Here is a 22092-nt window from a genome sequence, read left to right on the forward strand (position 1 = left end):
TTAAACATAACACCTTATATCAGAACTTGACATATTCTTGGCCCAGGCGTTTCTCGTTTGTGCTTGGGGGCACCTACCGGTAGACAAGAGAATTGCAATACTGTAAGATTGGTAAAAGAGGGGGGCTTCCTGGTTTTAAAATTAATAAATTAGAATTATTTTATCCACGTATTTCTCAGTCTGCCCGCTAAAATAATAAGATGAACAAAGTGAGAAAACTAGAATTCTATTATTTCTATTCCGGGGGGGCGGAGTCGTGGCATCTCGAAATGCCCGCACCTACAAACTGTCAGCCAGCGTGCACATTCATGACAACACACACCCACACACACCTCGCGTGAATTAAATGAACGGCCGCAAATGCCATAGTGCCAAGAGTGGTGGCACATAGTTCCCGAGGCATCTCGAAATGCCCAATTGACACCCAGCATGCAAACATTATGACAGCACAAAAAACGCGTAAAACAGCTGGTACAAATATACGACGCTGAAGTGCCACCCCTAATGACACAAAAACTGTCAGCTGCCTCAAAAAGTCACGGTGCCACCACTCTGAGTGCCACCACGCCTCAAAATGAGTCCGATGCCGGAAGTGCCACGATTAGCTACCTTAAGATGTCGGAGGTGCCACAAACAAGATAAGTCAGATGCCACTACTAGATGCCTCAAAATGAGCCAGATGCCGGAAGTGCCACTACTGATGCCGGAAGTGCCACTACTAGCTGCCACTGCCGCGATTTGAGCTTGCTGTCTCTCCGCGTTTGACTGACGCGTACGGGAGATCCGGCTCGCGCATGGGAGCTCGCGCACGCTCACACAAACACGGAGCACAGGATAATTACAACAGTTTAATTAAAATAAAATAACTTTGTGGTATACAATGTTTAGTGTGTCTGATTTCATTGGTTAGCAAGGAAATAAAACGACATGCCGAGGACTTTAGGCGAACGTCCTCGCAAAAGTCCGGAGGACGTCCTCGCGGAAGTCCGCTCGACGTAACGGGAACCATACACGATGACGTTCGGGGGACGTTCGTCTAAAGTGCTTAGCATGTTATTTAGCTTACAAAAAAGGTCCCCATGACGTCCCCTAAAAGTCAATAAAGTCCCCAAAAAGTCATTTTGAACGTCCGGAAGACGTTTTTGCGGACGTTCGCAGGACGTCAAAAGAACCCTACACGATAACGTCCGGGGGACGTTCGCAGATGCCATTTAGGGGACGTCCTTGGGACCTTTTTGGTTAGCTGGGACTGTCCGACTGTCGGGGCTTATTTCCCGATAACTACCGGCTGCCTCTACCGACTGGCCGAGGTGAGGCGCCGTTGTCCGGTATATATGAGCTATGCACCGGCTGATTATCTGGAGCTCCCATCGCCAAAAACTCGAAGGAAATGTTTAAATAGGCGATATCGTTATGAACCTACTGCAGATTCTTCTTTAAAAAACATACATTCTCGACTGAAATGCTTTCAAAACTTTGATTTTTGGCACAATAACAGAAATATTTCCTAAATCCGTCTGCTCAGCGCTCACGGCCTGCATATTAACCTGAACTGATTTTTAATTTAAAACAGCTCATTTGTAGCTATTACGTTGGATTTATTCAGTATTCGCTACATGCGCAGATACACAATAAGAATAGCTAAATCCTTCACAAAAACAATAAGTTGTTTTTATTCCAGTTCTTTTTAAAGAATTTTAACACAAAAAATTACCAAACTACATGAAATAAATTTTATTAAATAAAGTTTACATATTCAATTCCATCAAATCTACAAGCCTGCAGAATGACTTTTTACAGTGTAGTCCATGTTAATTTTGGGATTTACTAAGATTAATAAATGCCGTAAAGTATTTTAGTTCATGTTAGCTTAATGCATTAACTAATTGTAAACAAATAGAACCTTATTGTAAAGTGTTACAGTGATTGTTTTATGTCATGAACAAAACCACTGATTTATGCTATTGTCTGTTTTATTGCAGAAAGGTGTTCTATTTGTAGTTTGCATAGTCTGTTTCATTACATTTAAAGCAACACTATGTAGTTTCCATGTAAAAATGACTTACAGCTCCCCCATGTGGTTAAAAAGCGCAACAGTGCCTGGTATTAGACACTCTTCTGCAGGCAGGGGGAGGGGCTGAGCTGTGTTTCCTACCCTCCACCGCCACTTTCAGAGTGTGCTTGTAGCAGCTAGGAGGCTGCTCAGGTTGCAGCAACAGTAGAATTTGTCCATTTAAAAGTTGTTCTATCACTGAAATAATTTTAGAGACATTATTTAAAGGTAAAAAACTACATAGTGTTGCTTTAAAACATGTTTCTTATGATGTCGGTTGCAGATCAGCAAGAAGCTGTCTGGGACAGCGAGGGAGCACATGGGTTCTGGCTTTTGTCAGGTGCTCACACGTGTGTTGACAGCCCTGCAGGACTTGAAATGATGATAGAGGGTGTGGTAAAAAGGTACCAGCAGGCTGGTTTGGATACACCTGCCATGTTGTACATCGACTGCGGGTGCTGCACTGAGGTGGGCGAGACCAAACTGAAAGCAAGGTTTAGAAGATGACCAGATCTCTTAAAGGGGACATTCCATGAAAATCAGACTTTTTCCATGTTTAAGTGCTATAATCGGGTCCCCAGTGCTTCTACCAGCCCAGAAAACATGAAAAATAGCAACCCTGTAACTTTGTTTTGGTAAGGCTCTCTCTGCAAGCATGTGAATATATAGGTCATTCGGATTTCACTCCCCTCATGACGCAGTAAGGGGATCTTATTATAAAGATAACTCCCTTTCATCTGCGCTATCCAACCATGACGCGGCCTCAGAAGTGCGAGAGACAGAGAGAGAAAGAATGACTGACAGCACGACGGATTCCTTCAAACACAAACAGTAGCCTTATAACTTATAGTTTTAATGGTCTTTCTAAAGGTTGAAGATGAGGATTAACGTTACCTGAGAGAGAGAGAGAGAGAGAGAGAGCGAGCGAGCAAACGAACGAGAGAGAGAGATACAATACAAGTATGTTGTTTAATATGTTTCTCTGAAGTTTATATGAATAAACTACGAGGAATAATACACTGCACAAAACAGAGTGAGAGAACAACGCGTATTCACCATCATACACAATAAGCATAAACATTTGATCTGTTTCTCTAAAATTTAAGCATTAAACATGTTGTTTTATTACAGATCATTTAAATGTGCTTGTGTGGTTTGGTCAAAAAGTAAACTTCTGAGTGTTTCTGTTTATTGTCCCTGTTTAAAACACTGGCAGCATGAGACCTAAAAGTCTTTATTTTTATTCCACAATGTTTGAGCAACCTGCTAGCTAGGTTCCACATGCCTGTTGATTCAATATAATTGTTGAGCGCTCTTGCTCACGTTATTTATGTGCATTACATGCTACAGTAATTACACTCCTTTAAGATAATGTAATTAATAGTGGGAAATAATCAGTTTTTACAATCTTTGCCAAAAGTTCTACAACATCTGCTTCAGTTTGTGTTTATTATCCCTTTAGTTTCACTTCATCACGCAGCTATTCCCGTTAGAGGATGAAAACATTTCATTTATTAATAATCTAGTATGTGTTATTTTCTGTCATAGTTTCTTCAAAATTAAGTTTTATTTGAGTGTTTTTGATAAAATATTTTCATTTTCATCATGAAGCGTACGCCCCACCCCTTTGATTTACACCTGAATCGCTTTATACCAAAATAATGTGTCAGTTACACATACTGTGCATATGCTAAAAAAAATCACGTCTTTGTTTCTCTTTAATACCCTCTAAACACTGTTGTCTCTATTTAGAGATCTATATAAAGATGCCAACAGTCTGAACTTTCAGAAGGGACTAAACAGGTGGAACCACACAATCTTTCATTTGACATCTTAGAGGTTACATTTTAAAACACTAAACATAAATAAATAAAACTACAAAAGCATATATAAATACAACTTCTTTTTTTAGAAGAAATATATAAATATTAATGAAAATGTAAAAATGTATATTGGTTTTATATTGTCTATCATATGCTTAGTTGTCCACTGAGCTCTGGCCCGGGTTATTAACATTGGTGACACCAATAAACACAGACAAAATCAGTACACAGAGAAGCAGTCAAATATCAGAAGGTCATAAACCCCATAGTGGTTTAATCCTAAAAAATATATGGCATGATTGACAACAGAACTTGATTAAACAAATCTAATAAAAATGTATGAAAAATAAATTAAAATGTTATGAGCAGTTTTATGTCGTCAAATTTCCGATCAAATGTCAACTTACATGAAAGCTGTAGGTGACCGCTGTTATTTTCTAAAGTAACAAAATCAGTGAAGAAAAAAAAGAAATTCAGGGTTTATTTACGAGTCACATCTGAAGGTTTCCAAAAAATATATTGTTAGTTGCGTTAAACAAGATAAACAATGGCACATGTATTGGATTTCTAACTTAAAAGTTACAGGGAGAACTATCATATTCAGGAGACTGTCATATTCAGGAGACAAAGTTAAATAAATTACTACCATTAACATACATATCTGAATATTATATACAAAGGGAGTTGTTGAAACATAAATCTACAATTTCAGTTTCAACAATTCAGAAGTATTACCTTATTTTACACGGTGTGTGTGTTAGTTTTTGTGTTCTGTAATAAACAGTGGCCGGTTGCATAAACATAGCCGTGACGTTAAGACTGCGTCTTAAGTATGATTCTGACTAACTAGCAATTAGTTAGGGCTAATCAGTCTTATTATTTGGATTTAAATTAGACCAATCTACCTTTCTATGTTTCTACTTAAAACAGTTATGATCAGTCTTGAAGAAAAAAATTCATGACTAACTTTTAAAGCTAGTCTTAAAGTTTTATGCAACCGGCCACAGGTGATACTTTTGGTGCCTCCTTACAAAGTCCAGTAAAATAGACTCTTTCTTTAAAGGAATAATATAAACAAACTCCTCTATGTACAGGGTTAAAAACGGAACATAAAAAACACTGTTTCTGACAGATCCACAACTCAGAGCCTATAGAGCTTGGAAGCGAATGACAGCCGGCCTTGCGTGTCCTCTTAACTTTTCCCATTTACATTTTCGAGATATGGTAGGTCCCCAAAAATCCCTAATTTGAACTGAATCTGAATTTACTTTGTTCCCATTCGGAATGAACTGTAGTCATGAATTTAGATATTTACAGTTTTATGTATTTTGTTACAGGAAGTGATGTGGAACCCAGTTGTCATGCAACCAACTCCAGACTTTGGCCTCTGATTGGTGTAAACAAGACACTTGATGAAACAAAGCGATTAGAGACGCTTTCAGACAATGTCATCCTTCTCTCTCATCTTTGAAAATCTAAGATTCATATTTTTGTGCATAAATTATGACAGAAACATATCCCTCCTCCTTTTCCTTCAGCTCCCCTTAAATTCTCAGTAGCCATAGTGGTTTTAATTTCTGTCATCTAGAAAAAAAACAGATTTGAATTGTAAGGTTTAGAGTGTAAACAGTCAAATTTGAATGTATAATCTCCAGATGGCATTTTGATAAAACTGCTCAAACAAACTATCTGCCGTGGTAAACTTTGACAATAACTTGAATGCAAATAACATTAAAAACGACTTTTAAACACAAAATCCTTCATAAATCATTTCATGGAGACCCTGCTTCAAAATAGGCTTAGACAAAGCCAATCAATCAAAAGGGAGGAAGAGAACCTAACTAGCAAATGAGAAGGCAAGAGAGTGGACCAGTAATAAACTGATTATCTTAATTCACCTCAACCACAAGCACTGGCATAGTACGGTGAAAAAAGGGGTTAACATTACATAAGGGTGACTCCTTGTGAGCTGTGGCTAGTTATTGGGCATGCCTAAGCCCTGCATAGCTGAAAGACGCCATTGGCAGTATTGGAGTATTAAGGGAGTGCAAGCCTGTGAAGAATGAAGAATGGCAGTCCATCAGAAATAAAACCATGCCATTTTTCGAACAAGCATAGAAGAACATCCAGGGAATGTGATCGTGTTGATAAAGAGCATAGTGGTAATAGTAACACAGTGATACTTCTGATATGACTTTTATAGTTCGATTTTTCCTAAGTTTTTTTAAACAAAAACATTGAAATGCGGTGAGGATAAGTTCAATACCACCGACACGAAACGAGAGCCAAGCTCATTCTAACGCCCCATTGTAAACGCTGGCGGAAGCCCCGCCCATTGTCCATTAGTAATGTCCTTAATTGGCTCTGCAAAAAGTGTCACAGTTATGACAACCCCGCACTCTCCTATGCATCAGAGAGGCAACTCTGAATACTGTCCATCCATAACTGCGCATTTGTGCTGTCCTGGGCACAGAAATTATATACTCTTTTGGTTGTCTTGAGCTGTGAAAAACAGAAATAAGATCAAGTTAATGTGTGTTTTGCAGTCATGTAAACTCCTTCAAAAAAGCAATGATAGAGTAAAGCAGGTAAACTGGGATGTAAGAGAACTCACATCAAAGAAGGCTTTGTCGTCTATGTTTTTAGGTGCTCCCATAGCAGGCGTTCCCAGAATTACAGATTCCACATCGGCTAACTCGATAACCCCCTTACACTCTTTGTCTTTCCGTGATTCATAGTATCGCAACTGGGAAAAAATGAGAAAGAAGCAATTTAAGGATCCGTTTGAACTGCTATTCTTTTTTTTAGAAAAATAAAATAAAATAAAATAAAATAATTGTATGTATGTACAAAAAAGTACCTGGTGTTTTGTCTTGTCCAGCACAAACCAACGTGGCTTCCAAGGTTTCAGCAAAGCACCTCGTTTGTATAAAATACCCTCAAAGCTCCTATGAAAATAAAGCAAAGATTTCACTTTTCACAATAAATTATCCAAATCTCAACTTTGACCCTGAATAAACATCTTACTTGTTTATGATTTTATTACTGGTCATACTACGAACAATACTCCAGTACACCTTATTCCACAGAAAACAATACCTAATGGTTTAAAGTTTCGAACTTGTTTAAATACGGCACATTAAGTAAAACAAATTGCACAGCTGGGTTTACATACCTGTTCTCGCTCTCAGTGCTCTGGAACTGGCTGTAAAGTGTGCTGGTACTGGTCCGACCTGCTGCAGGCGTGGAGGTTGCGCTGACCTCACAGTCCAGAGCCAGATTGAGGGAGGATCCGACCCCACTCTCCTGCAGATAAACACCCTGCGAGCGCCTCTGGTGACTCAGATTAGATGACATAAGCAAAGAGCTGGAAAACGAGTGCTGGAGGAAGAGAAAACATTAAGTAGAGATGCTTAGATCTGGTACAGGCAGGTAAATAGTCCTGATGTATAGGATGATGCTGGTCTACCTTGTGACTTACCCTGCTTTCTAGTCTGGACTCGACCCGTTGGGCTGTCTTAATCTTGTCCCAAGTGTCCTTCCATTTTTCTGTAGGCTGTCCCAACTCAGATTCCAAATACTGCACATCCTGTTCACACATGCATATTAACGCTATTAACATATTTCAAACTTGTGCATTTTCCGAATTAACTAGTAAATGGGCTGCCTTGATAATTAGCCAACTAACTGAAACCTGACCTGTAAAATTAAGCTGGTTTTTGACCTGTAAAATCAGATGTGTTTCCTAAGGGTCTTTATTTCTCACCTGCAACAGTTTGGTGATGGCATCAGGCACTACTTTATTGAGGCTGTCATAACAAGGCCAGACAATCTTCCGCTGGGATTTGGATGCTGTTGTGTCTTGTCTGTCTCCCGCTTCTTCGGTCAGCTTCTCCTGTCTGCCCCGCACCAACTCCCAGTCAAACGATGGACCCTCAGAAAGCGTCTCTTCCGTGTAAAAGTCCCAGACTTTTAAGTTTGAGATGAAGCTGTAGGGCTTTAGGATCTGTGAAAAACAAATTGGGAGTTTCACTATCTTACCAACCAAGCAGTCTTTGAACCACAAAAACAAACCATAAAAGAACTTTGTGCAGTGTATTTCGAGTTGAACTAATGTTTTTTTAAAGGGACACTCCACTTTTTTTGAAAATATGCTCATTTTCCAGCTACCCTATTCAATTGTTTGAAATCCATTCAGCTGATCTCAGGGTCTGGCGCTACCACTTTTAGTATAGCTTAGCACAATCCATATCTGCCTAGAAAATCGCAACTTTTATTTTCCCGTCGGTCTTAGTACACGATGTAACTACAGAAGAGTCAAATTTTAAATATGAAAAACATCGAAACTCTTTGGTTATTTTTTTAGGTGAGATAAGAATCAAATGTTTTACTCTAGGGGAGCTGGAAAATGAGCATATTTTAAAGAACACATGTATTTAATTCTCACCACAATTTTTTTAAAGCAATTATTTGACGGAGTAGGGCAGGGCTCTTCAAATCTTACCCTGGAGGGCCGGAGCACTGCAGAGTTTAGCTCCAACCCTAATCAAACTTAACCACCTGTGATTGTCTAGTGATCATAAAGACCTTGTTTAGCTTGCTCAGGTGTGTTTGATCAGGGTTGGAGCTAAACTCTGCAGTGCTCCGGCCCTCCAGGGTAAGAGTTGAATAGATCTGGTGTAGGGTAAAGTAATTAGAAATCAACTCAATTTTGTTTTTAACTTAAGTGGAAACAATTAAGGCCCCATACACACCTCCTCCTCCTCTGGTGAGAACATATAGTTGTAGAAGATCGGCGTCTTCTTGTTGAGACGGTCAATGTAATCCCACACTGACTTACAAATCTGAGGGTTCCTTCTCTCACCTTTTTCCTCATACAAAACACCTGCACAGAAAATATGTTGCATCAAGGCAGAAACAGTTTAATAGCTGAATACTGTACATATAAACAAATCTTCCTGTGAGGTCACATTTGACACAAAATGTGGGCACAAAAAAGTTAATTAGATCTTAATCTCATAAGAGATAACAAAAGCTATTATGTAGCATTTTCATGTAAATGAAAGACGCACCCAGCTCTATGCGCTCATAGTCGGAGTCTAGCAAGAATGTGCGGAAACGGTTGGAAACGTAGTGATAGGCCAGAAACTTCAGATAGTACTGACTGAACTCAAACTCCATGGGAAACTGCAGATGGATCTGTAGAGAAAAAGTGCAGAATGAAACAACCATTTCAACATTTGTCAAATGAAACATGATGAAAAGAACCGGGCCCAGGACAGAAACTTGTAGGACACATTTGGATTAAGGCAGCAGCTACTAGGGGTGAAACGGTTTACATTTCTCACTGTTCGGTTCGTATTACGGGTTCATGGTCATGGTTTCGTTATGGTTCAATACTAACAATGTTCAGAAAAACATTCTGCAGCCAAAACAACAGAACATTCTTTTATTCAGTGACAAACTTTTTTTGTAAAAAAAAAAAATAGAAGTAAGTTAGAAGTAAGTATTTGTAAGTATTTATTATTTCACAAGCAAAAACAAAGTGCATTTCAAATTCAGTTTTTCACTAGATTAAAACACTGGTTTATGTTTTAGGTATGTCTGTAACACAGATCTTTTGTTTTTACAATCCAAAATCTGCTGTTACTTTTAAGTTACTTCCAGTTGCCATAGAAGTCGAAATGTCAAGTTCAGAGTCATGTGGTTATTGTGCGTTTGTCAGTTTGTTCGTTTTGATGCGAGTTTCATCTGCATCATCTACAGCAGAAGGGCTGCATGAGCTTGGCAATAAAAACATTTAGCGCGTCTGCTAATATTACTATAAAGTATGGAGTGTAGTGGCTGTGTTTCGGCGTTTCCTGCGCTCACGTGTAATCTCGTATCCAGACTCTTCAAAAGTGTAATGTATTGTCGTAGCCTGCGGGATTTGTGCCGAGCAATGTTTACACTCACAGGTTTTATTTCTTCATATTTTGACCATTGCCCCTGTGTGCAGCCAGACAGTAAACTTAGGGCGCACTCACATTATCCAAACCAAACCAAACCATGCCCCAGCGCGATTGTCACCCCTCCCTACTCCCCCAGATGCACGCACTCACACTGTACTTTTATCGATCCGAAATCAGAGTTTGAAAAAAAGCAGGAAGGGGTGATTTAGCTCAAACTGCAATAAAAGTCACTGTTTATTTACTTCCGTCATTGCTGGTCTTCTCAAATCATACACAACAAGTTGCTGTTTCTTCTTCGTTTGTGGGTTAAACTTGCCAAGCTTCTTCTTCTCTGACGGTCGCGCTGCTACTGTGATTACATGCATGGATACTGCCTACCAGCGGTTTGCGTGTGTGTTTGCACGTCGACGCGGAGGACGACGCAAAAGTATAAATGAAAACCGACGCGGAAACTACGGCGTCGCGGCTACGCCGTAGGACCTACGCACGACTATAACGAGCCGTTAACGTCTTCACCTTATGAATCGCGCTCAGGCACGATTGCGCTCACACCACAGCCTTCCGCGCCTGAGCCCAAGTGAACCACACTCCAGCCCACCTCTGCAACCTGGCTGCGGCGCGATTACAGAGCGATCACACTAGTCAAACAAACCAGGCTTTGGGGGTCAACCTCGCCCGGGCGCGGTTTGGTTTGGATAGTGTGAGTGCGCCCTTAAATGATGGTAACGGCTTGTCACGTGCCGACTCATCAAGTGATTGACATACATTACAGTTAAACAGCTCTGCTCTACTGTAGCTGTGATGAACGTGAGAGCTCTGTATTTGCAGTCAAGCAGGGCTTAGCAGAGCTTCGCATTCATTATAAATGCGTTGATGAACCTGAGGGAGGTGAACTAAACAGTTCGGATTTTTCCACAGAAATGTTCCACCCCTAGCAGCTACCATAAAAAAAGAACTCAACAGATTCTAAAAATTAGTACAAAGTTTACTTCTTTGTATCTATCGACTGATTCTGGTGATTCTCATTCTTTTAGATTTATCGGCCGCTTTTGACATTATCGATCACCCCACTCTTTTATGAGTTGTGGGTGGGTCTAAAAGCAACAGTGCTAAATTGGTTTCAGTCATATCTGTCTGACAGAAAGTTTTAGTGAAGTTATCATGGTCTTTCCTATGGTCTTTCACAAGGCCCTATGTTGGCTCCTTCCTTATTTTCTCTTTACATGTTACCCCTGCATAGAAGTTTCTTTCCATTTCTATGCAGATGACACATCTATCTGCCAAGAATCAAAAGAAATTATTCTATGATACATTTATGAAGTCCCAGTTAGCCTGGGATATCTCAAGACTGAGATAATTGTTTTCGATCCAAATGAAAATTCTTACTGTCTAAACGTATACTTGCGGAGTCTGTCCAATTTCAGAGCCCCATACGTGCAAAATTTGGATTTTTGTGTCGACCAGTCCTTAAAATTTGAGAAACATATTTCCTGTGTAATTGGTTCCAGTTTCAGCTCTGTTTACTGTCTAAAATCAAAGCCAATCTCACTTCTAAAACTCTAGAAATGGCTGTCTATGCATACATTACATCTTGTTTAGGTTATTGCAACTCCAAATGGACTGTTTACAGTTAGTGCAAAACGCTGCAGCCAGATTCCTACTGAACTTTCACAAACACAAACATATTACTCCGATTTTTAGATCCCTCCATTGGCTGCCAGCCTGTCAGAGAATTTCAGAGATTTTTAAATTCTCCTCTTCATTTATAAATCATTAACCATTTATCTTTGTGAGCTTCTCCACCCTTCTTCGCCCAAAAGTTTAAGATCCTGTGATCAAGCACTGCTTGTAGACCCTCATTCTAGACTTAAGTGCATAGGAGATTGTGCTTTCACGATAGCTGGACCACGTCTCTGGAACACTTTGCCTTTAGACGTTAGAAAGGGACCTTCTGTACCCGTTTTAAGTCTCTTTTAAAAACTTTATTTTCCATAACTTTTTGATATTTTTCTTGCATTTAAATTTTTTCATTGTACGGTATGTTGTATTTTGTATTTCTCTTATGTGAAGCACTTTGGTCAGCCTTAGGGCTATTGTAAAGGTGCTATATAAATAAACTGACCTCGAACTACTGTAAAACAAATAACCAGCACTTTGATATCTAGATACAATCTCAAGAGTTCTTAGTTAGGGAACTTTATAGATATGAAAAGATTAAATGCGAATTCTTTGTAAAATGGATTAAGCTGAAATCATTTTAGCAGTTTAAAGAAAAACTAGATAGACTCTTATGCTGCCGTTTTTACCTTTCCTCGCTGGAAGTTAACTTCTAAGAAAGCAGCTAATAAACCAGATGATATTGCTTATGTTAGCTAATAACTGTGCCCCACGGTTATTTTAAAAACCCACATTGACATACCTGATGCACACAATCAAGAAACTGTAGAAAGACTGGCGTGAATCCGCTGCTCTGGCTGGCTAGCGTTTGTGCCCCACGATGGCTAAATCGATGGCCAAACGACAACCACTCTTTCTCCACCAGCAGCCTAAAGCCATCGATTGTTCTGTAGTATGGATCCGACAGAAGCTGAACCAGAGACACCACCTGTACCCGACACAGCATTATTGGACGGTCCACATAACTTATGCTAATCTAGTTGCATGTGATAGTACGTAAGAACAGCTATGGGTCTCTTACCTGTGTTGTGACATCCCATCCGTCTTCAAGACTAACCATGACAGAGGAACCCGTGTCCAACAACTCCACAACAAGAACAGACACCTGCAGAACCCTATGAAGCTACGACACAAAAACACAAATATTTAGAAATATCGGAAAGTAATATTACTAATAACAAAGGATTGCAGCATCAACCAATACCCTGGACACATATACGTCAAAGGCTGTCATTAGATGGACCAAAATCCATTGATGTTGTGTCCAGATGTTTGTCATAGCATCGGAGAGCAATAGCGTTTACAATTTTTGAAGAAATGATCCAAAAAGACTTAATATCTATGAAAAACAAATCGTACCAGATTCATCCACTCAGACTCCTCCAGGCAGCGATGAAAGGTCATGTTCGGCTCATTGTTGGTCGAGGAAGGTACACAGGCTTTCATCAGCTTCTTAAAACTGTTCTTTAACTGCCGCATGTCAAAGACCTCGATGGGCACCACCTCCCATTGTTGAAAAGAGTCCTGCTTTCCACCCTGAAAACAGATACACACCAGTTTAGCTTGTGCACACTGAATTCAATACTGTTATACATAAATTAAGTCCTATTCCCATTAATGTCAACACTGTTTGAGACAGTAACCTTGAGCTGAGACTTGTCTCCAATGATGTAGAGGTATGCTTTCTGTTGCCGAAGAAAGCATGGCTCGGCTGGTCCTCCGTTAGCTTGTGGTGACTCTTTCCCAGCCAGCCTGTTCCCTACATCAGGATTATATGTGCTGAGCCGCCCACTGCCGCGAATGCTTCCCCATTTTCCTGAGAGAGAGAGACAAACGGAAACAATACAAAACATTAACTGAAGGAGAATCTACGGTTGCTTCTCTGTATCAATGGTGTGTGATTTTAATCATCTATTTGAGAATTGGGGTAAGAAATATCTATAATTTAACACATTACAGACCTAAGAAAGAAACAACAGACAAAAACAGAGGAACTGTCAGAATTTGGTGTCTCACATGCACAGAGAGACACTCAGATCTGCACACATAACAAACACACCAACAACAAATGTGGTGATCAATTAATTAGTTAGCACACGGAAGAGAGAATACCAACACTACATGGACACTTAGTGCTAGGTGACATGATTCACTGGTGCCTTTGAGTTTTGATTGGTTAGATTTGAAAGCAGGGACGGGCCTACTGTACCTCTGGGCGAGTTGCGGGCCTTGACCGAAACTCTAGGCTGAGAGAGGGAGATGACCTTTGCCCTCTGACCCAGCGCTAAGGTCAGATGACATAAAAATGCCCATTACTTTCCATACATAAACCTGGGCCTAACTCTTAATAACACAAATAACTTCATCTAATTGAGTTGACATGGACATCTACAAATATGTTGCATGAGAAACCGAAAAAAAAAAAGACGGTCAAGACGTGTGGAAACTGAGCATCACATCTAAAGCAAATCAATCTCACCTCCTCTACTGAAGGTTCCCGGCACATCCTCTTTAGCACCCATGACCTGTTTCATTAAAGCTCCTATTTTAGGTTGCCTGAGCTTGTCTGATGAGTCTGAGGTGCAGAAATGACAAACAAACAAACAAACAAACAAACACACAAGCACAAAGGCGAATTAGGCAGCGGATATTATAGCAATTGTTAAAGTGCATCTACAGTGGCCTTAACAGCATTCAGACACTTAAGATACGGGTTTCATTGCATTATATAACAAAATATACAACTAAGTGACATGTGGGCAATTCCATGTAAATGTCAACCTTACCATGAAAAAAATAAAATTTTACCAAAGGTTTTCATCATAGTGATAGCTCAGATATCAATATTCAGTGGTTTTATAGTAAAATATCTAAATATTTAGATATTTTATCTAATGAAAATGAAATTCATGAAATTAATACACTGAGCAATTCTTAAGTGTCAAAATGCCTTTTGGGTCATTGTATTTGTGTGACATGGACAGTTAGTCTTAGGGAGGTTAGGTAGTTGGGTTTGGATTAGAGGAAGGGTAAAGGTCAAGATTGGGTTCTGACCTGAGGTGCTCATGTGTGTAGAGGTGAAGCCACTGAGTGTGTTTCTCCCGCTGGCCTCACTGTAGGAGGGCATGGAGCTGATGATTGCCTGCAGATACTTCTCCTGCTCCAAGCTGGTGGAGGAGTCTGCCTGAGATGGGCCTGAAACAGATGTTGGCTTCTTGTGTATTTACTACCATCAAACCATTCTAATGAAGTCTAGAGGTTGCAAATTTAGGATATCTGAAAGCTGGCATGTTCGAATTGATGTATGAACTAACAAAAGTGTTTCTGTGGCTCTTACCTGCAGTGGGTGCATTGGGTGATTTGAAAAAACCCACAACGCCTTTAGCATGCAGGCCAGCCGAACGAAGCAGCACTGCCTTGGTACGAGAGTTTCGCCAGCACACTACGGGGAAGCGGTTCTGCCTGTAGCAACGAGAGATGCGCTGGATCGTGGAGTCTGGGATGCTCTGAGGCACGATCAGTAACCCCGGGTAACTATAACACAACACCACAAAAATGTTAGCAAAACAACAAAATTTCTTTGTGACATGTTGTGGCATTTTGGAAATTACCTTCGGCAGACGGTGTACATCCGGTTCACGGTTGAGATTCTGAAGGGTTCGTTTTTGGAACGGGTCAGGCTGTTGCTGAGCGTTCCCAGTCCCAGTCGCTGGTAGTCACGACAACAGGCCCGCTCGACCACATTACTCATGGTCTGTCGGTCGGATGAACGGATGGTGGAAGACAGAGTAAGTGAACTCTGATCCAGCTCTTCACACACTGTCCAATCAGGAAAGCAATATTATATGACCTCAACATATGCTAGCCATTTAGAAAGGCTTCTAACTTTGCCTTTATTTGGATAAAAACAAAACAAGCACATATGCAAACAGCTGAAAATGATGTATGTTCTTACCAGAGATCTCATCTTCATCCATCTCTGACTGCAGACTGCTTCGGTTTTCCCAAGTGGGCGGAGTATACTTCTTCCGGGTCACATGCTGTCGACCAATGGTCCTCTTCGCAGTCTTTACCAGGTTTTTAGACAGTGTTCTAGAAAAAGCAGCGAACCAAATACGTTTCAATAATTTTAAACACACTGTTAGGGATAGTCCGATTAATCGTGCAATTATGTATGGCTATGTTTCTTTATGATTTACAGTGAAATGCCACCACATACAAAAGCCAGAGGGCGCTCTAGTGCAGAAACTCACAATATGCAGCAGCAGTAGTACCACATAGCTCCAAGGAAGTGTCTATAAGCATATTTATATGCTTATTTATTTAATAATATTTATAATAATTGTTTGACAAGTGTTGTTTTTGAAATGCATGTTATAAACGACTCAAAATCTAGTGGTGTTAGATTGATAATGACTTCCTACTGATCAAAGAGACATAGTACATGAAAGAGCTGTGCATAATATCACCTTGGGGATTCATAACCAATATCAGACAGGAATTGTTAGTATGAATTGCGATTAGTTGTCCCATCCCTACACACAATTCATTTAGTTGAGTTTATTACACTTGCATAGCTTATTTTGGATAATACATTATTAACAAGCTAAATAATTCAATAATCCATTATAAATTACCAGTTCCGGTAGATGTGAAAGTCGGCACACCTCTGATCTACTGGTCGTCCTTCAACGTGATGCCCAGCTGATGCCTGACCAACGATCACCGACAGAACCAGCTTAATCTCCGCTTAATCTCCTTATCCGTTTATATGTGTGTATATACATATATATCTCCCAAGGGTTTTTCCCTCCTAGGACTTTTTTTTATTTCCTCGGCTAAACAGCCCGGGTTTTTTTTTATCCTAGGGGTTTTTTTTACCCCGGGGAGGCAGCCTTCTTGGGCTTAACTTAGCTTCCTCTTCTAGACATTACATTAGTAATACGCTCGCTTATAATGTCGAGTCATAGCCGCAGCAAATTTGACTGCTAACGTGGATTATGTTATGCTATCTGTCGTTTTTCTGTGCGTTTACTGCTTCTATTAATGTAAAGCTGCTTTGAAACAATTAAGTATTGTGAAAAGCGCTATATAAATAAAATTGAATTCAATTCAATCAACTGAACCAAATTAAAAATGTAAAACCATATACAGTATAATAACACACAGACAAATGTGAATTATTTTCAGAATGCAAATAATATCAAGGGGCTTTAATTCATCTCTTCTGGAAGACCATGGTGCTAGCAAGACTGAACTCATGGGTTCAACTGCCAGGGAATGCACATGCTGATAACAGAGTAAATCTTTAAAACTTTGAAAGTTGCCAAAAGTATTAATTTAAATTCAGTAAATATCAAATTTAATAAGCTTACAGTTAAGAGTTCTTCCAAAAAACAATCTGTGAAATTAGGAAGATAGGCTGACTTTAGGTCATTATAGGTGGGTTAACTAAGTAAGATTTCATAAACACACATTTGAGTTCTTACCTTAAGGACTGATTCTTATCCTTGGTTTTATGTTCCACCACAAGCTTGGCTGACTGACCCACTGTGAAGGCAAATGTGCCCTGGACGTGTTGTGGGTATCTGAGCTTATGCATGTGTTTCCTGAACACCTCGGCCAGATCTGAAGCCACTTCCTCATCAAATGCGATCTTCATCAACTACAGAGAAAAGTGAATACAACAAACAATCAAGTCTACATTAATGATGAATTATCGCAATACATCTTTGGAATTGAAAAAAATATATACTGTTATTTTAAACAAGTTTGATACCAAACATTTAGGTGGTAATGGACTAGTGGTAAGAAACTCAGTGTAGTGTAAATCAATAAATGTAAAAAAACAGGAAACCTGAAAAGTGCAGGAACGCAGCTGCAGGCCCTCCTGGATAAACTGATCCATGGGAAGGGTGACTGAGATCCTCTTCTCTTTAGTGAGCGAGGCGATGGGAAATGAGCGGGTGACCACTTGTTCACCGACTGCACAAAACACGAGAATATGCACTGAATTGTATGCCATTTTTATTGCACTTCTAGCAGGCTTTTGTAATGGTGACACCAACCTTTTGAGTAGACAGACGAGGGTTCAGGCTTTTATTATTGTGTTATGTAAAATTAACATTCGTTTCTATTCCACTCAATTCAATTTCAAATTTAAACGGCAAAAACTGCAGCCTGCCGGTGCAAAGACACAGATGTAGTTGCTAAGGTGTTGCTAAGGTGTTAAGAGAAGTTTTTAGAATGTTGCTTGGGTGCTTTTTGGAGATAGCTGTAATCGCCTAAGTATGATATTCATGTCTCTAGACATGGCTAGCCAACACCTAACCATAAACAAAAGCAATAAAAGTTGGTAACCAAGCCCACTAAAGGGCTCGTTATAGTTGTGCATAGGTCCTACGTCATAGCCGCGACAGCGTAGGTTTCCGCGTGGGTTTTCATTTATACTTTTGCGTCATCGTTCGCGTCACCGTGCAAAGACATGCGCAGACCGCTGGTAGGCAGGTACCACGCATGTAACCACAGTAGCAGCGCGACCGTCAAAGAAGAAGAAGCTTGGCAAGTTAACCCACAAACGATGAAGAAACATCAACTTGTTGTGTATGATTTGAAAAGACCAGCAATGATGGAAGTAAATAAACAGCGACTTTTGTTGCAGTTTGAGTTGAATCACTCCTCAACTTGGCCTTTCTTTGTTTTCACTGTCTCAAACGGAAAAACCTATGACGCAGTTATTTTTTACCTAACGGGAGGGGTTCTGGTGGACCAATCACAGTGCTTGCGGTCCGCGTAGAACTGACACGCTGTTAAAATTTTTGCGAGGTGCACATCAGGCTATGCACAGGCTACGGATAACCTACGGCGTAGAGCTTACGCACGACTATAAATCAAGCTTAATCATTTAAATAAATCCCAAGGACACGCATGACCCTTGACCAATCAGAGCTTACCCAGAGGGTCAGTGGGCGTGCCCTTGAAGATGAGCCGGTAAGAGGTTAGGAAGATGGCTCCCTCGGCCGGCAGCAAGGGCGGACCGCCCATCGAACCAGTTGCTTCCTCTCGGCCATCTGCTATGAGGTGAACCCGCATTCCATCCATCACAAATTCTTCACCGGGCAAAAGCGTCGGCCTTAAAAGCTTGGGCTAGAAATGAAGATGAGAAACAAAGAGACAGGGAGAAAAAACATTATTCATTAAAATTATTCATGTTAGGAGTTCTTCAAAGATTAAATTCATAACACACTTGACTTTAAGCATGCAAATGCATTACAATACCAAAAACTGGAGGAAATAAATTATTAAATTACAAAAAGGGCACACAGCAGAGGTGAACATTGTCTGTTAGTGTGACATTTCTGACATTTAACAGTCCATGGAGTGAGGAGATCCTTTTTTTAGAAGCATATAGAGACCACGGGCGTTAAGCTACAAAACAAACATAGAAATATACTAGGTGTATATTTCAAGTCCTTTAAAAAATATTGATACAGATTTTGCTGACGAAAGTAAGAACTATCTCTAGTGTTCAAGCATTGCTGTCGATGTCTTCCAGGGAAATATCTGTAGGGAAACTGATTCCATCTGTCCTGATAAGGGTTCATTTACACACATTTGTTGAGGTTATAGGAAACTCTTCATAGCTGGCATCCCATGAAAGTGCTGGTTTCTGGGTAGTGCTATTAATGATAAAAAATGCATGACTGGATTTCACCGGCACTGAACACTTTTCTTTAGAACTCACTGAAGTGAAAACAAAGTTTGGGACTTCCAGGTAAACACGAAAACAATAGGTTACTTTCGTAACCCCGGTTCTCTGAAACATCGAGTGGAGAGATCCACCTATGGTAAGGACATCTGTACCTGACCTCTACAGAACCATCCAATTGCACCAAGTCTGGCTTGACAAACAGAAGCGCGTAGCCAATGCCAGGTAAGACCACACCCTCTTACCTGATGGCATATAAGGCGTATCTGTGCTGCTGCTCCTCAGTAAGTGTATTCGCTTCTCGTGCGGCAAGCGGGGCAAAGCTGGTGGATCTCTCCACTCAATGTTTCAGAGAACCGGGGTTACGAAAGTAACCTATTGTTCTCTTTCATCATCTCGTGTTCGAGATCCGCCTATGAGAGAGACATGCACAGCTCCCCGATTGCCCAACACCCTACTGTGAGGTATGACAGCCAGTACAAAAAAAGGACGGTCACCCCAGGGGAGCGGTGCCCGACACATCCCATAATCATGTATCCTATGCGCATACATAAGTAGCTGCCGTGCGCATGCAGGGCAGAAATATGTATAAAGCACATTTTTTGCAAAAAGCAAACCCGGGCAGGAATGTGAATGCATGCTTGGTAACATAAACGAGCTCACCGGCTCATATGCCCTTACTCTTACTATAATGTGACAACAGTAAGGAAAACGGCACACAACAGTGAAAGGTTATGATGACCCTACACCTAAAACGGAATGTGCTACTGAGGTTTTAGTAACATCCAACCGATAATAATGCACGAAAGTGTGGGGAGAAGCCCAACTCGCAGCAGAACAAATGTCTTGCAGTGACACTCCCCTAAACAAAGCCCAAGAGGTGGCCACGCCTCTCGTAGAATGGGCTCTAATGTTCCCTGCCAAGGCAATCGCATCCACAAACCAATGTGAGAGGCGTTGCTTAGATACGGGATTCCCTCTATGAGGCGGCGCTCACGAGATAAAGAGCTGGTCACTCTTCCGAAAAACCTTAGTCCTGTCAATATTTGTCCGTAATGCACGAACAGGACATAGAGCATTCAGCCTCTCATCCTCCGAAGAGGAAAAAGGCAGATAGCTCCAGCACCTCAGACGTGAACGCAGGGAAACACTTAGGCATAAAAGCGGATTAGGTTTAAGAAAAACCTTATCTCCACTCAGAGAGAAATTAGTGCATGAAGGGTGTACAGAAAATGCATGCAGTTCGCTCACACGTTTAGCTGATTAAAAGACAGCAGCTTTAAGGCAATACCACCCAGGGGCTCAAAGGGGTATTGAGACAGGGTGTCCAGCACCATGGAGAGGTCCCATTCAGGGACAGTTTTCCTGATGACTGGCAGAGAATGCTGGGCACCCTTCATAAATCTGCAGACCAGAGGATGTTGCCCGACAGTAGATCCATCAAACCCTACGTGGCAAGCAGAAATAGCCGCTACGTAAACCTTAATCGTGGAGAAAGACCTGCCCTTATCCATAAGGTTTTGTAAGAAACACATAATATCAGGGACTGAGCACTGATATGATGTGAGCCCGTGTTCAGCACACCACCCTTCAAACACTTGCCACTTACAGTCATGTAAGGACCGTGTCGAGACGGCCCTGGCATTTTGAATAGTAGCAATTACGAGCGGGTGTAGCCCCAGCGCGTTTAAGTTTGTCCTCTCATGGGCCAGACACAGAGAGCCACCCTGTCCGGGTGTGGGTGATAAATCTCCCCGTTCGCTTGAGATAACAGGTCTGTGCGGAGGGGGAGGGGCCACGGCTGGGCATACAGCAGAGGAATTATTTCTGCCAACCACGGAGCTTTGGGCCATCTGGGTGCTATTAGAAGGAGATACAAGCTCTCCTCCCTCACTCTTGCCAGCGTGGGAATTATAAGGCACAGAGGAAAGCATACATCAGCACTTTGGGCCGTGGGTGGGCAAGTGCATCCACCCCGAGGGGCGCGTCCAAGTCCTTTAGCGAGAAGAACATAGGACAATGGGCATTTTCGTGCGAGGCGAACAGATCTACGGTTGCTCGTCCGAATCGCCTCCATATCGCGTCCACCACTTCCGGGTGGAGACGCCAGTCCCCGTAAAGAGGGTTTCCCCTTGACAGAAGATCCGCGCCCCTGTTCAGAATGCCCGGAACATGCGTTGCGCGTAGTGACAGAAAAAAACCTTGCTCCACACTAACAGCTTGTGAGCTAGATTGTGAAGTTTTGAGGAGAGCACACCGCCCTGTCGATTGATGTATGCCACCGCCGTGGTATTGTTGCAGCGTACGAGAACATGATGTCCCCGCAGGCATGGCAGAAAATGATTCAGAGCTTTCCATATGGTGAGGAGCTCTAAATAATTTATGTGTGCTGAATGGAGACTGCTCGGCCACAGCCCGTTCACCGTTCTGCCCTCCTGGGTTGCACCCCAGCGCGTTAAGGACGCATCTGTCGTCACGACTTTCCGCAACATAACTGTCCCCAAGGGGGTGCTTTGTGCATAAAAATTTCCCGCAGCACATTCTCTGTCGACTCGGCTATGATAAGCCAATCGTCTATGTATGTCAATATCCATAGACCTGACATTCTCAGAGGGGCAAGGGCCGCTTCCGCACACAGACAAAACGTCCGCGGGCTGTGAGAGAGACCGAAAGGAAGAACTGTGAATTCGTAACATTTGTTCTGATACGCGAAACCCAGAAACTTCCTGTGCGGCGGATAAATGCTTATATGGAAAAAAGCATCTCTCAGATCGACTGATGTGAACCCGTCGTTCTGTTTTATGGCTCGGGCCAAAGAGCCGTGGGTTAACATTCTGAAAATGTATTTCCTTAAATGTTTGTTCAACACTCTTAGGTTCA

General features: G+C 41.3%; 1 protein-coding gene across 7 annotated transcripts in view; it reads right to left on the reverse strand.

Annotated features, from left to right (window-relative positions):
- Window positions 1-4120: 4120 nt before the first annotated feature.
- Window positions 4121-22092, reverse strand: part of sbf1 (SET binding factor 1) — a 137146-nt gene continuing 119174 nt past the window's right edge. For 4 of the 7 annotated variants that reach the window (XM_073871297.1, XM_073871263.1, XM_073871245.1 and 1 more), the window contains 21 exons: window positions 18458-18650; window positions 17362-17489; window positions 16994-17169; window positions 15460-15596; window positions 15116-15323; window positions 14842-15038; window positions 14559-14699; window positions 13984-14079; window positions 13714-13788; window positions 13148-13320; window positions 12864-13040; window positions 12526-12627; window positions 12247-12432; window positions 8949-9075; window positions 8631-8761; window positions 7643-7882; window positions 7358-7465; window positions 7052-7257; window positions 6737-6824; window positions 6491-6622; window positions 4121-6378 (listed from right to left, as the gene is read on the reverse strand). In XM_073871297.1, coding sequence (XP_073727398.1) covers window positions 6280-6378; window positions 6491-6622; window positions 6737-6824; window positions 7052-7257; window positions 7358-7465; window positions 7643-7882; window positions 8631-8761; window positions 8949-9075; window positions 12247-12432; window positions 12526-12627; window positions 12864-13040; window positions 13148-13320; window positions 13714-13788; window positions 13984-14079; window positions 14559-14699; window positions 14842-15038; window positions 15116-15323; window positions 15460-15596; window positions 16994-17169; window positions 17362-17489; window positions 18458-18650 — 3120 coding nt within the window. In that variant the 3' untranslated portion in view covers window positions 4121-6279. The remainder of the gene's footprint in view (window positions 6379-6490; window positions 6623-6736; window positions 6825-7051; window positions 7258-7357; window positions 7466-7642; window positions 7883-8630; window positions 8762-8948; window positions 9076-12246; window positions 12433-12525; window positions 12628-12863; window positions 13041-13147; window positions 13321-13713; window positions 13789-13983; window positions 14080-14558; window positions 14700-14841; window positions 15039-15115; window positions 15324-15459; window positions 15597-16993; window positions 17170-17361; window positions 17490-18457; window positions 18651-22092) is intronic. The other 3 variants (XM_073871334.1, XM_073871312.1, XM_073871278.1) reach the window with 2 other exon arrangements.

Source organism: Misgurnus anguillicaudatus, chromosome 1, assembly GCF_027580225.2.
Source record: "Misgurnus anguillicaudatus chromosome 1, ASM2758022v2, whole genome shotgun sequence".
Taxonomy (NCBI): Eukaryota; Metazoa; Chordata; class Actinopteri; order Cypriniformes; family Cobitidae; genus Misgurnus; species Misgurnus anguillicaudatus.